The sequence below is a fragment of the Eumetopias jubatus genome, unplaced genomic scaffold, assembly GCF_037043125.1.
Source record: "Eumetopias jubatus isolate StellerSeaLion01/CBP00866 unplaced genomic scaffold, mEumJub1_p1.0 scaffold_1, whole genome shotgun sequence".
Lineage (NCBI taxonomy): Eukaryota > Metazoa > Chordata > Mammalia > Carnivora > Otariidae > Eumetopias > Eumetopias jubatus.
The window spans coordinates 206515587-206530750 of NW_028274807.1; the positions used below are offsets into that span (position 1 = coordinate 206515587).

At 43.3% G+C, this 15164-nt stretch overlaps 2 protein-coding genes across 2 annotated transcripts; one reads left to right on the forward strand and one right to left on the reverse strand.

Moving 5' to 3' along the window:
• Positions 1–2800: 2800 nt before the first annotated feature.
• Positions 2801–3760, forward strand: LOC114202208 (olfactory receptor 10H1-like). The gene has a single exon (XM_028095311.2). The coding sequence runs from the start codon at positions 2801–2803 to the stop codon at positions 3758–3760; it is 960 nt and encodes a 319-aa protein (XP_027951112.2).
• Positions 3761–13749: 9989 nt separating this feature from the next.
• On the reverse strand, positions 13750–14746 carry LOC114202207 (olfactory receptor 10H1). The gene has a single exon (XM_028095310.2). The coding sequence runs from the start codon at positions 14695–14697 to the stop codon at positions 13750–13752; it is 948 nt and encodes a 315-aa protein (XP_027951111.1). The 5' UTR covers positions 14698–14746.
• Between the last annotated feature and the right edge of the window lie 418 nt (positions 14747–15164).

Here is a 15164-nt window from a genome sequence, read left to right on the forward strand (position 1 = left end):
TATTTGTTAATATGATTCATAAATCTGATGTAAAAGCATGAATCTTTTTTGTTTAAGGTTTGTGCTTTTTTTTCTGTTTAAGGATCTTCTTTCTTGTTCTTAGAGCACAAAGATCCTGTTACATTGGCTCTCATTAGCTAGGTTTTTATCTATCACAATTATGTTACTAATCTATCTTGATTCTCTTTTCATTGGGATATTGAGAGTCTAGTTTTGGTTTTTGTTTGTACAGAGAGATACTTTCCTCAACAGCATCCCCTAAACAATTCATGTCTTTCCAAAAGATCTGTGGTGTGACTTTAACCATATACAAATGGCTGGCTCTGTTTCGGAGGTCTGCATTCGGAACCACTGGTCATCTGTCTGTCCTTGCACTAATCCTACACTGCTTTGTTTCCAAGACTCTGTAGAATGTCTCCGTACCTCAGAAGGCAATTTTCCCCACTCCCCCACCTCCTTTCACTCTGCCTTTCAAAACTTCCTCAGTGATTCATGGGTCATTGCTTTTCATAAACTCTTTGGAATAAGTTTATCATCTTTCTCAAGCAATCCTACTAGATATTTCTGCCAAGATTACATTGCATGTATAGATTAAATGTGGGAGAGAATGAGCATCTTTATTATATTGTCTTTTCTTTTCATCCATTTATTTATATGATCTGTCATGTTTTCTATCTAATAGAGGTTTAATTGTTCTCCATGAAGCTCTTGTGCGTTCTTGTTTAAAGTAATTCCTAGATTGTTAACAGGTTTTGTACAACTTTGAGTGATATCTTATTTTGTAATGTTTTATTATTAACGATTTTAAACTTATGAAAAAGTTGCAAAAATAATACAAAAAAATTCTTATCCTCCCCTCACCAACCCCTTCTAATGACAGGATCTTACAGAACCCCAGGACAATGATCAGACCCAGGAAATGATCATTGGTATATAACACTATATAGCAAACAACAGATCTTACTATAATTTTTCTGGCTCTCCACTCATATCCTTTTTCTATCCCAAAACACAATCCATTTAATTTAGTTATTTCAACTTTTCATTATCATGCACTTCTTAGTCTTTCTTTTTTTTAAATTTTATTTTATTATGTTATATTAATCACCATACAGTACATCACTAGTTTTTGATGTAGTGTTCTATGATTCATTGTTTGCATATAACACCCAGTGCTCCATGCAATACGTGCCCTCCTTAATACCCATCACCAGGCTAACCCATCCCCCCACCCCCCTCCCCTCTAACACCTCAGTTTGTTTCTCAGAGTCCGTAGTCACTCATGGTTCGTCTCCCCTCTGATTCCCCCCTTCATTTTTCCCTTTCCTCTCCTAATGTCCTCCATGTTATTCCTTATGTTCCACAAATAAGTGAAACCATCTTAATTTTCCTTTCAACCTGAAGAATAATGAGTATTATGTAACTGTGGTAATGTCAAATGGTTCAACCTAATATTTACATTCTAAGTATTTGGGAATTTTGAGTTATCCTCTTCTTATTAAGTTCTAGTTTCATTGCCAAATAGTCAGATACCTGGGTCTTTGTAATATTGGTACTTGGGAATGTACCTGCACTTCCTTTATGGCCTCACACAGGGTCTTTTATGGTGATAATTACATGCTCTTAGTGTTTGGGTTTTTTATCTTATTGTTTGTTTGCTTTTGGTGTAGTAAATAGGAATGTATGTGTGTCTGTGTGTATTTGTACAGATTAAATAGACATATGTAAGTATATATTAGCTATGTACATTAATATATATATATAACAGCTCAAGTATTAAATAATGTGACAGAATTAAGTCTTAAAACACCAGTAATTACAAAAGAGGTAAATGTATTAAATACCCAATTAAAAGAGAGATACAACCATAAGTTGCTACATTTTAAGAGAATCTGATTCTGGTCACTCATGCCTGTCCTCACTCTTAACTTCTCCAGTGTTTATGATCTATTCCATACCCTATAGTAAGTACATTATATGTATAATCTTATTTAATCCTTATAACAACTTTGTCAGCTAGGTATTATTATGATCAACTTCCTTTTAGGGATGAGGAAACTAAGCTCAAAAAGATTAAGGAACCAACCCAATGTTGTTGCTGTTGGTGTAGTTGTTGGAAGCACTGTTTTAAAACAACTTCTCAAATTTATTTAACTCATGTGGACAACATGGTAGAGTTTTATCATTAAAGAAAAAAAGCCACCACGTAGTACTTGCTAAGCCTTGCAAACAGACCCGAGTTGATGCAGCAAACTGGGGATACTAATGGCAAGATCTGCATTAACCTTTCAAAGATGGAATTCCAACCAGCACCAGATTGTTCCAATTTGAAAATTTTTATTGAAGACCCTTGCATAATAACTTTTCTTAAAAAGAAGACTGAATTGTTGCTTTTTCCTTTAATTTTCCATTCCTACTTAGAAACATGGCTGGAGGCACTGACAAGCTCTGAAGAGGGACTCAACCCAGGTGTGGCTAAATAGAGACCCTGAGCTCTTTCCACTGAGATTTTAAAATAGTAGTTATTATTATTATTATTATTATTACTATTATCATCATTTCCTGAGTTCTTATATGCGCCAGGCCCTGTACTATGCACTTGAGGCTCACAATCTTCCGTGAACCCCAAGCAGCTCCGAGGAGCACTGACAGTCATCATGAGCAGCAGGTGGTGGAGGGACTGGCCATGGTCTGCAGGGAGAGGGCCCCCTCTCCCTCTGGGAAGTCCTTCCGGGCCGGGCTTAGCACAGACCCGGAGCTCCTGCCCACCGGGCTGCCTTCCCTCTCTCCCCACCCAGGGATGGCCACCACGCTGGACCTAAACCACAGCTCCGTGTCTGAATTCATCCTTGTGGGCTTCTCCACCTTCCCACCACATCTCCTGCCCGTTTTCTTCCTGCTGTTCCTGCTCATGTACGTTTTTATGCTGCTGGGGAACCTGTTCATCATGGCCACTGTCTGGAGCGATCGTGGCCTGCACACACCCATGTACCTCTTCCTGTGTGCCCTGTCCATCTCCGAGATCCTCTACACCTTGGCCATCACCCCGCGCCTGCTGGCCGACCTGCTCTCCACCAGCCGCACCATCGCCTTTGCAGCCTGTGCCAGCCAGATGTTCTTCTCCTTCACATTCGGCTTCACCCACTCCTTCCTGCTCACCATCATGGGCTATGACCGCTATGTGGCCATCTGCCACCCCTTGCGCTACAACGTACTCATGAGCCCCCGTGGCTATGCCTGCCTGGTGGCCTTGTCCTGGGCTGGTGCCTCGGTCATGGGGCTGGTGGTGACCACAGCCATTTTCCACCTCAATTTCTGTGGACCCCGTGAGGTCCACCATTTCTTCTGCCACATGTCACCTCTTGTGAAGCTGGCCTGTGGAACTCACATACCAGTGGTGGCCCTGGGCGTGGGTCTAGTGTGCATCATCACCCTGCTGGGCTGCTTTCTCCTCATCCTCCTTTCTTATGCCTTCATTGTGGCTGCCATCTTGAAGATCCCCTCAGCTGAGGGTCGGCACAAAGCCTTCTCCACCTGTGCCTCCCACCTCACTGTGGTGGTCATGCACTATGGCTTCGCTTCTGTCATCTACCTCAAGCCCAAGGCTCCCCAGTCTCTGGAAGGAGACACCCTGATGGGCATCACCTACACAATCCTCACACCTTTCCTCAGCCCCATCATCTTCAGTCTCAGGAACAAGGAGCTGAAGACTGCCATGAAGAAGACCTTCCTCAGCAAACTCTATCCCCAGAGCTCCTGAAGTGGTTTCTTTTGTGGCAGGGAATGTGTTGGGTAGAGTCACCTCAGGCTTCCATCTATAAAATGGGAATGATTATGCTTCACTGGTGATGATTCTTTTTTTGTAAGATCTTATTTGTTTGAGAGAGAAAATGCACAAGCAGGGGGAGCAGCAGAGGGAGAGGGAGAAGCAGACTTCCCTCTGAGCAGGGAGCCCAATGCAGGGCTCGATCCCAGGACCCTGGGATCATGACCTGAGCCGAAGGCAGACGCTCAACCGACTGAGCCACCTTGGGTGCACCTGGTGGTGATTCTTCCATGTGAATTCCCCCACCTGCCTTCTTGGCAAGTACTCTATATTCTAGGTGTGTTTTCTCTCCTTTCCCCCGGTCTCAGTGACCTCATTCCTCCTGGATTCACTGGGGTCACAACCTCCCCAGTATTGGTCATGTATGTCAGCTTCCTCCTGGTTCCTGTGCCTCAGGGTGGCTGGGGGTGGTGGGTGGGGGGGTCATGCCCACATCGGTGTGTTGGGAAGCTTATGTGCATGGTTTATTGCAAATATGTGAATGAGGGACACTTGCTTTGCCCAAAATACATAAACTGCGATTGGGCACCTACTGCGTGCCGAGCATTGTCCTCGGCTCCAGACACATCATTGCTCTCATTCTGAATACCATGTTGAGGAAAAGGAAGCACTTTTGATGAAGAAAATGATTGTTCATTTTTCGTTCTTCACATTTTTGGTGGAAAGGTGTCTCCCCCAAGTGTTGCCTTTGTTGGCTGAGCCAAATGACTGAGGATACAAATTACAGAAAGAAAGAGAGGCAATCTGAATTTCTTTTTGGGAGAAAAGATGTGTGGACATGTGGTGCAAAGATGTGGGAGAGGACTAAGGAAGTGAGGACTGGGCTGAGGGAAAGGACTGGGACAGGAGGAAAAACCAGTTGCTGGAAGTTGACCAGGACATAAAGGAGGTGTTGGGCTCAGTGACTGGCGAAGAAGTTTGAGGAAAGAACAGGCATGTAAATGAGCATTTTATAAGGTTTATGAAGTTGCCATTAAGCGCTTGATGTAAATTCCCCTTCCCTGACTCCCTTGAAATCCTCAATAAATATCCATTTTTCTTTCATGTGTTGTGGAGTCAGGTATATTAAGGGGAAGCCTCCACAGGCTGGGTCCTGCTTCAAGGGAGGTGCTCAGGCAGATTCAGGCAGCCCCTTGGGGTTGTGCTTCGTTTTTAAATGAGGAAATGGGTAAAGTGAGGTTTGGGACTTGCTCTGGGTTGCAAAGCCAGCAAGGTGCAGGGATGCAGTATGGGGTCAGCCCAGTGAGTCCTCTGGGGTAATGGGTCTCCAAGGTGGGGACACATCACAGGCACCTGGAGGGTTGGTTAGGACACAGACTGCTGGGCCCCCCTCCAAAGTGTCTGATTCGACACATCTGTGAAAGGGCTCTAGAATCTGTATTTTTTTTTAAATTTTATTATGTTATGTTAGTCATCATACAATACATCATTAGTTTTTGATGTGGTGATCCACGATCCACTGTTTTCCTATAACACCCAGTGCTCCATGCAGTACGTGCCCTCCTTAATACCCATCACCAGGCTAACCCATCCCCCCTCCCCCCTCCCCTCTAGAACCCTCGGTTTGTTTCTCAGAGTCCATAGGCTCTCATGGTTCATCTCTCCCTCCGATTTCCCCCTGTTCATTTTTCCCTTCCTTCTCCTAATGTCCTCCGTGCTGTTCCTATGTTCCACAAATAAGTGAAACCATATGATAATTGACTTTCTCTGCTTGACTTATTTCACTTAGCATAATCTCCTCCAGTCCTGTATTTCTAACAAGCTCTCGGGTGCTGAGGCTGCTGGTCTGATGATGACAGTTTGGAAACCCCTGCTCTACAGAATCTTTAGCTCAAAGATAGAGCCAGATATTTGAGTTGGAAACAAAAGTAACTTTCTTTCTTTTTTTCTTTCTCCCTTCCTTCCTTCCTTCCTTCCTTCCTTCCTTCCTTCCTTCCAATCTTCCTTCTTTCCTTATTAATAGTTATGCTGATAACAGCTTCCATTTTTTCCCCCATTTGGGGGGCCATTTATCATCAGCTAGGTGTGGTCTTTTAAAAAACAGCTCTATGGAGATGTACTTCACATACCATATAATTCACCCACTTAAAGATATGTGTAATCATCACCACAGTCAATTTAGAACATTTTCATCACCTCCAAATAAAACCTTGTACCATTTAGCTGTCATCCCTCTTTCCTCCCCCCCCCTCCAGGCTTAAGCAGCTACCAATCCACTGTCTTTATAGATTTGCCTGTTCTGGACATTTTTTTATAAAGGGTCATACAATATTGATCTTTTTGTGTTTGGCTTCTTTCACTTAGCATGTTTTCAAGGTTTACTCACATGGTAGCATGAATCAGTGTTTCATTCCTTTTTATGGCTGAATGATATCCCATTGTTTGGATAGATTGCACTTTGTTTATCCATTCATCTGTTGATAGATATTTGGTCTGTTTCTGACTTTGGCTATAATGAGTAATGCTGCAATAAACATTCATGTTCAAGTTTCTGCGTGGATATACATTTTCTACATTTTCATTGTGGGGGGGTATATACCTAGGAGTGGAATTGAGGGATCGTATGGTAACTCTATGCTAAATCATTTGAGGAACTGCTAGACTGTTTTCCAAAGTGGCTGCATCATCTTACATTCCCACCAGCAGTGTGTGAGGGTCCCAGTTTCTCTACATTCTTGCCAACACTAACATATCTAACTTTTTGATCATAACCATTCTAGTGGTATCTTATTGTGGTTTTGATTTGATTTTCCCTGATGACTACTGATAGGTACAGTCTTAAATGATCTAATACACATCAGTTCCTTTACTTCACAAGGAAGATCATATTATCAGCTCCATTTTGAAGATGAGGAAACAGAGATATAAAGAGATTAAATCCATTGGTTAAAGTTCTTCCCCTGAGGTGGAAAAACTAGAATTCTCTAAGTTGGAACTGGGGATCAGAAGCATACCTTTCTCAGGGGTTACAAGGAGAGGAAGCCAGTGTGTTCCAAGAAGGGATGAAGACCTAGATTGGAAAGGAGGGACCAATTTTGGCAAGCACTAATGAAATGAGGCAGAACTGGAGATATGCTGTTCTGGGGGGAGTGGGGAGGTTAGGAAGAAACACCTAGTGTGAAAGGATGGGAGAGCCACGTTATAAGCTTGACAAAACTGGCTGTAGCATTTCTGGTTTTGGTTTTCATTAATAGATGTATTAATATAGAAAATATTGTCATGTTCAAACACCAAATTGTTTGCTCTAAAAAAACTTGGAACCAAACTGAGGGTTACAGAAGGGAGGGGGTGGGGGGTTGGGGTACCCGGGTGATGGGTATTAAGCAGGACACGTGTGGTGATGAGCACTGGGTGTTATATGCAACTAATGAATTGTTGAACACTACATCAAAAACTAATGATGTGCTATATGCTGGCTAAATGAACATAGTAATAAAAAAATTAATTAATTAAATTGAATTCCACAAAAAATTAAATAAATTTTCTATAAGAAAAAAGAAACTCTGACCCCTTTTGAAGCCAGGTTCCTGGGTTATATTGAGAAGATTCGAGATAGTTGATTAGCAATATTTGGCAACATCCTTTGCCTCCCTTACAAAATGAGAAAGAGTCCCGGATGGTAAGAGCCGCCCCTCTTAGAGTTGTCATATACAAGTTATGCATAAGTGACCAGCACAAGTCTTGGGGTGTAGCCAGAATTTGTCTGGTCACAGATCCAGAAACATCTTGGAGTATACTGGTTGACCTGGGAAATGGGTAAGAGACTGTGAATTTGGAAGAGCTGATGGCAAAAATGGCTTCTGGATTATATCCGAGAAGTGTCAGTGTGGCTCCCTGTGGTCATCAGAAAATCAACTTACTCTAGTTTGATTGATCAATGTCAACGCATCCTGAAATTTAAATAAACCATGTGTTTAGTCCTTTGCTTTATTTAGTATTAGTTGTTTTGAAAATTTTAAAACAACCAGAGAAATTGAACTTAGTGAATGTATGTTGTTTCTGTAAGTGACGTATTCTAAACTCCAAGGGCTGGGTCAGGACAGATGTTTGAGGCAGGGCTATGAAAGCACAGCGTTGCATCCCATCTTTATTTAAAATGTTGATGTGCTGTTCATCATAAATTTTTTGCATTAATTTTGACTTTTAAAATGCTGCATTAATGGGCACCTGGGTGGCTCAGTTGGTTGGGCGACTGCCTTCGGCTCAGGTCATGATCCTGGAGTCGGGCTCCCTGCTCGGTGGGGAGTCTGCTTCTCCCTCTGACTCTCTTCCCTCTCGTGCTCTCTGTCTCTCATTCTTTCTCTCTCAAATAAATAAATAAAATCTTAAAAAAATAAAAATAAAAAATGCTGCATTAAATATGATCTATCTAGATAACTGAATTTTTTGGTGGCCCCCTAAATTTGGTGGTCAAGGTGAATGCCTCATTTGCCTGACCCTAGTCCCTGCCCTGCTAGACTCTCCCTGCCTTGCCCCACCCCCAATAACCTTGCATTTGTTTTTCCTGAAAAGGACCAAAAAATAGAAGCCATCATTAACTTATCTGGTGACAGAAAATAGGAATAGGAATATATGCCAGAAAGTCAATGTAAACACAACAGGGTCTTAGGTGATGATCCTTGACATCACAGAGTTGGAGACAGCCCCCACCCCTCTGCTCACTAGTGCTGACCAGGACCGGTCCCCACACCCAGGGGCCCTGTCCCACCTCCCCTCTAGTATTCAGCTCCCACTTTCTGAAGTTCCCCCTACCTGCTCCATTCTTAACTGTTTGCCATTCCTTGCTAATGGTCCCCTTTGTGCCACATTCTTTGGTATCCCCCAAGACAGAGCCAGAGCCCAGAGAGGTGATTAAAAGGCCTGGAGCACAGAGAAGGGCTGTTGTTGGGGAGATCTTCAGACTTTAGGGGACCCTTCCCTCCTTGCACTAATTGGAGTGTTTCAGTGCTAATTGCTGGAGGCAAAGGCCAGCTTAAGAGATGCAATTTACTGCCTTCACCTCTATTGTTCTGTTCTCCTCCAATGTTGACTTTGACCCCCTTGCCCTTGCCAGCTCCTTACTCAAGGGTGTTTTCCTCTTCCTCCCCCTCACCCCCACCCCAGGCTATCTCTGTCCAGAGGCCAGAGGTATCTTTCTAAAGGGAAAACCTGAAAAATCACCAGTCGGTTTGTACACTCTTGAGATACAGTACAAACTCTAGTGTGATTGGATCACTGCTTCATCTCCAGTTCCATCCCCCAGCCCTCCCCTGCTCTCCAGCCCCACTAGTCCCTTGGCTGTTCTGTAATAAATCAAGCATGCTCGGACCTCAGGAACTTTGCATAGGTTGTTGCTTCTACCTGGGACACCCTCCCCCTACTCTTACACATCCTTAGGTCTGACCTTAAATGCCGTGTCCTCAGGAAAGCCTTTCCTGATTTCCCCATACTAAGTTGCCACCCCTATTATAAGCAACTCTTATCATAGCAACTTCTTTCTTTTTCTTCATAGCATTTATCACAGTTTGTCATATATATTCACTAGGTTGATTATTTGTTTAATATCCACGTCTTTCTCTCTCAAGTACAAGCACTGAAATCAGGGGTTATGTTTAATCAGTTTAACATTGTATCCCTAGAGGCATCTAAAAAAGTGCCTGGCTCACAGTAGATGCTCAATAACTGTTTGTTGAATAAATACAACAAGGTTTGTCATCATTGGTACTATTGACATTTGGGGATGGCTCATTCTTTGTGGTAGGGGCTGTTCTGTGCATTGTAGGATGTTGAACAGCATCCCTGGCCTTCACCCACTAGATATTGTAGAGCATCTCACCCTCCTTCAGCTGTGATAACCAAAAATTCTCCATAAACTTCCAAGTGTCCTCTGGGGAGCACTGGTGAGAGTCATGCCCCTTTTGGTGGCCATTAGTGCTTGGTCCATATCTTGGTGAGAGCCCTGGTATTTCTCTGTGTGTCATTCCATCAAGAACCTAGAAACTCTTCAAAGACAGAGAATAGCAATGGATCCATCTCTGTACTACGAAAACTAGCACAGGATTTGAGACAAAGAAGGCTGCAAATAATTATTGAACAGGTCTTAAAAAGTTGGTATTAACTGAGTGCCATTGCATGCCAGTCATTGTCAATTGCCCAACATAGATGATGTTATTTAATTCTCAGAACTATCCTAAGGGATGACTACATTATTATTAAACCCATTTTAACGATAGGAAACTGAGGCCAAGAGATGGGATGTGATTTAACCAACACCACTTTGCTTCATCACTTAACCACTGCACAGACCTGTTCGCAATTCAGAGCATCTTTTTATCTCTTGAGAGACCTAGGTTTCACCGATCTCTAGTGCCATTAGCTGTTGCCATGGTGATGAGTCATGGGGACCATTCATGGAGGCTAAGGAGCCATGGAGAGGAGGATATTCCAGGAGAAGACAATTCTGGGAGAAGAGGGTTAGATCAGGAAGCTTAGTTGGAGCAGCACTTCTCCCAATGGTGCCCCCTGCTGGACCCCAATCCTCTCCACTGAAGACCTACTCCTGCAGCACTGATAACAAAGATGGATACATCAAAGTTGGTGGCTCCAATTGGTCATTGCCTCAACTCACACCTCTCTCTGATCCCAAGCTCATCAAACAAAACTTGAAATTATAAGGTCATCCTAACTACTGTGGACATCCTTGTGCCAGGCACCATGCTAAACCCTTTACAAGCATTGTCTTACTTCAGTCTTTTTTTTTTTTAAGATTTTTATTTATTTATTGAGAGAGAGAGAATGATAGAGAGAGAGCATGAGAGGGAGGAGGGTCAGAGGGAGAAGCAGACTCCCCGCTGAGCAGGGAGCCCGATGCGGGACTCGATCCTGGGACTCCAGGATCATGACCTGAGCCGAAGGCAGTCACTGAACCAACTGAGCCACCCAGATGCCCCAATGTCTTACTTCAGTCTTAAAACTATCTTAGAAGGTAGGTGCTGTGCATTCTTTCCGGGTAGGCTCAGAGAGAGGAAGTGAGCTGCCTAAGCACAAAGAGCAACGTATGAGAGCCAATTTCCCCACCCCACTGCAACAGTGTTAACAAACTTGAAAATTTTTTTGGACTTCTGCTTGGATAGACAAAAATATACCTCACAGTTACCCTTATTTGCCGTCCTTCTTCTAAATTGATTTATTCAACAAATATTTGAGAACTTACATATGCTGTGTAGGCATATAGCAGTTTACAAAATGGGCCAAGAGTCCCTGACTACCTCAAACAACATTCTGGGGGCAGAGACAGACCATATCCAACAAGCAGATATATGCAGGTGGTAATAAGCACGTGTCAGATAAGTAACGCAGATCAAGAGACACAGGACATGGCCAGGGTGTTTCTATTTTGTGTGGTATGGTTAGAGAAGGGCTCTATGATTTTTGAGCCGAAATGTTTTCAGGGAATTGAGATCGAGTTGCTGTTTTCTGAGATAAGAAAGATTGTGGAAGAACTGTGTGTGTGTGAGAAAGAGACGGACAGACAGAGAGAGAGATAATGATAACAGCAATGAGGACTTCCAAGAGTTAGGTTTTGGACACATTAAGTTTGAGAAGCCTACTAGATATCCATGTGGAGATACTGCGTAGGCAGTCGGATAGGGATGAAGATAGGAATTTGGGGGTCACCTGTGTGCAGAGTGTACATAAAGCCCTGCTTTATGTGAATTTATCTGCCCTGATCCCTCATTGCGAGGCTATAATGAGATAATGGACATGAGGGATAACAGGAAATATGCAGTGCAGTGTACATTCTGCAAAGGAGGATGGTCTGGTTTTCCCACTTTTGACTGAAGTTGTTTCCTACATCCTCCCACTTCCTGATAACATGGGATATTTTTAGTGCTCAAGTTACAGAGAAAAATTGAATTCAACTTTAGGACCAGTGAAGAATAGTTTACTATTCAACTTAAATATGAATAAACATATTTTCTTTTTTTTTAGCTTTGGCTAATTTGACTAATTTATTGCTTGTGCATTTTAATTACATGTGTTGTTGTGTAAAACAGTATCACCATAAACTAATGTCCATTAGTATTATGATAAATTGCTCTTTTAAAATAACTCATAAATTCATATTCAGAAACAACTTAAGGAAAACTTTTTAAAAAATTTTATTTATAAGTAATCCCTACACCCAACATAGGGCTGAAACTCACAACCCTGAAATCAAGTCACAGGCTCTACCAACTGAACCAGCCAGGTGCCTAAAGAAAACATTTTTTTATTGAGATATAATTGACGCATAACATTGTGTAAGTTTAAGGTGTACTATGTGTTGATTTGATACATTTACATATTGCAATATGATTACAACTGTAGCGTTAGCTAATACCTCTATCATGTCACATAATTACCATTTCATTTTTGTGGTGGGAACGACTAAGATCTAGTCTCTTAGCAACTTTTAAGTTACTGGTACAGTATTGTTATCCATAATCACTATGTTATGGGTGAGACCTCCAGGACTTATTTATCTACTGGTTGCAAATTTGTACCCTTAAGCAACATCTCCCCAAACCCCCCTCAGTCCCTGGTAACCAACAATTTTACTCTGTTTTTACGAGTTCAGCTTTTTTAGGTTTTGCATATAAGTGATATTATACAGTATTTGTGATTCTCTTAAATATACATATTTTCAACAAATTATAAATACTATGTAGTATGGTCAACCTTAAATACCCCCTCATGCCCACGGGGAAGCATTAAGCCGGTCTGATCATGAGATACACCTTTATCCTGGACTCTGCACTCATTGTGGCCCAACAAAGAGTTCCCCACTGGCCTGTGTGCCACATCACTCTCTAACACAACAGGGAATTTCTCACGGTGGGACTTTTTCCCTGAACTTATTGTGAAGATGTCTCTGTTTCTCTGCAGCTGCTCAAAATGCACACTTGAAATGCAGAGGTTTCCTTGATTTTGTGTGTGTGTGTGTGTCTGCTTTATTACTGTTTCTAACTGCTATTGCATAGATCTGTATAATGCCGAAATTTTGGGTCCTTTGCTCTCCTCTGTTATAATCTAGCTTAGTCTTTTGTAGCCTTGCAAAATCCATGCTGTAGGTACCCATTGCTGCCTAGTAGAAGGTGGAGACCTGACATCTTCCATTTCTCCTCAAAATATGGATTAAAGGTCACGGGAGTAATTAGACCACCCTGGCTTCTGGCAGGAGAAGAACAGATCCTAGGTTTGATGCTGCCTCATAAAGTGTCCTGCAGCAAGTAAGAATCATGAAATCTGATTTTCTCTGTGTGTCATCATCTCATACATCTTAATACACTCTTAATGCTGATTAACCATTGTGTGTACGTTTGGATATTGCCTTCAAGAGTACTTGTAAACCTGAAAGCATCAGATAAATATAGGTTATTACATGTTTACAGGGTGCCATTTCTTTTTTTTTTATGTTATGCTAATCACCATACATTACAGCATTAGTTTTTGATGTAGTGTTCCATGATTCATTATTTGCGTATAACACCCAGTGCTCCATGCAGAACGTGCCCTCTTTAATACCCATCACCAGGCTAACCCATCCCCCCCACCCCCTCCCCTCTAGAACCCTCAGTTTCTTTTTCAGAGTCCATCGTCTTTCATGGTTCATCTCCCCCTCCGATTTCCCCCCTTCATTCTTCCCCTCCTGCTATCTTCTTCTTCTTCTTCTTCTTTTTTTTTTTGCTGGAGTGGTGGGGGGGTGGGAGGGATGGGGTGGCTGGGTGATAGACATTGGGGAGGGTATGTGCTATGGTGAGTGCTGTGAATTGTGCAATACTGTTGAATCACAGATCTGTACCTCTGAAACAAATAATATGTTATATGTTACAGGGTGCCATTTCTAATGGTAGCATCTGGTAATACAATTTAGCTGTTTCCAAGTAATTCTTCCCAGATCATCATATTTTTTCTGGGTAGAGTTTGCTAAAGAAGGTCTTCTTCATGGCAGTCTTCAGCTCCTTGTTCCTGAGACTGAAGATGATGGGGCTGAGGAAAGGTGTGAGGATTGTGTAGGTGATGCCCATCAGGGTGTCTCCTTCCAGAGACTGGGGAGCCTTGGGCTTGAGGTAGATGACAGAAGCGAAGCCATAGTGCATGACCACCACAGTGAGGTGGGAGGCACAGGTGGAGAAGGCTTTGTGCCGACCCTCAGCTGAGGGGATCTTCAAGATGGCAGCCACAATGAAGGCATAAGAAAGGAGGATGAGGAGAAAGCAGCCCAGCAGGGTGGTGATGCACACCAGACCCACGCCCAGGGCCACTATTGGTACATTAGTTCCACAGGCCAGCTTCAACAGTGGTGGCACATGGCAAGCAAAATGGTGGATCTCTTTGGGTCCACAGAAGTTGAGGCAAAAAATGGCCATGGTCACCACCAGCCCCATGACCGAGCCACCAGCCCAGGACAAGGCCACCAGGCACGCACAGCCACGGGGACTCATGAGCACGTTGTAGCGCAGGGGATGGCAGATGGCTACATAGCGGTCATAGCCCATGATGGTGAGCAGGAAGGAGTGGGTGAAGCCGAACATGAAGGAGAAGAACATCTGGCTGACACAGGCCGCAAAGGCGATGGTGTGGCATGTGGAGAGCAGGTCGGCCAGCAGGCGCGGGGTGATGACCAAGGTGTAGAGGATCTCGGAGATGGACAGGGCACACAGGAAGAGGTACATGGGTGTGTGCAGGCCACGATCGCTCCAGACAGTGGCCATGATGAGCAAGTTCCCCAGCAGGGTGAACAGGTACATCAACAGGAACAGCAAGAAGAACATTAGCTGAAAGTGGGGGAAGGTGGAGAAGCCCACGAGGATGAATTCAGTCACCACTGAGAAATTGCCTCTCTGCATGGAGGCTGCCTGGGGTGAAGTGTGACAGAGAGAGGTCAGCTACTGGATGGAGAAAGGCTTTCACTATACCTGGACTTGTTCAGGAGGCTGCCCATGATCAATGACAGCTGACATTTGTGAAAATTAGTAGAGGGAAACTTCACTAAAATGCACTGGGAGGTTTCAGCAGGGAGAGCTCTCATATCCTGCCCCTCCTGGTGGATTGCAAACCGGACAGCCAGATACATCCTTGACCTCTTCCAGCGCCTGCTTAGTCGTCACAACCAAAAATGTCTCCAGGCATCGCCAATGTTCCCATGAGGGCAAACTCAACCCCAGTTGAAAGCAATGATCTAGATTGTGCAGTTGCAATTCCTTGGCATGTTCCCTCTGCCTCAATCTTGGTTCCTTCCTTCTCCATCCATCAAATGCCTATTTATCTTTAAGATTCAGCTTAAATGTCATCCTGGAATTCTCTTCCCAAAGCA

Bases quoted from the DNA above. Each gene is read 5' to 3' on its own strand.
- LOC114202208 (XM_028095311.2), top strand. From the start codon at position 2,801: ATGGCCACCACGCTGGACCTAAACCACAGCTCCGTGTCTGAATTCATC.
- LOC114202207 (XM_028095310.2), bottom strand. From the start codon at position 14,697: ATGCAGAGAGGCAATTTCTCAGTGGTGACTGAATTCATCCTCGTGGGC.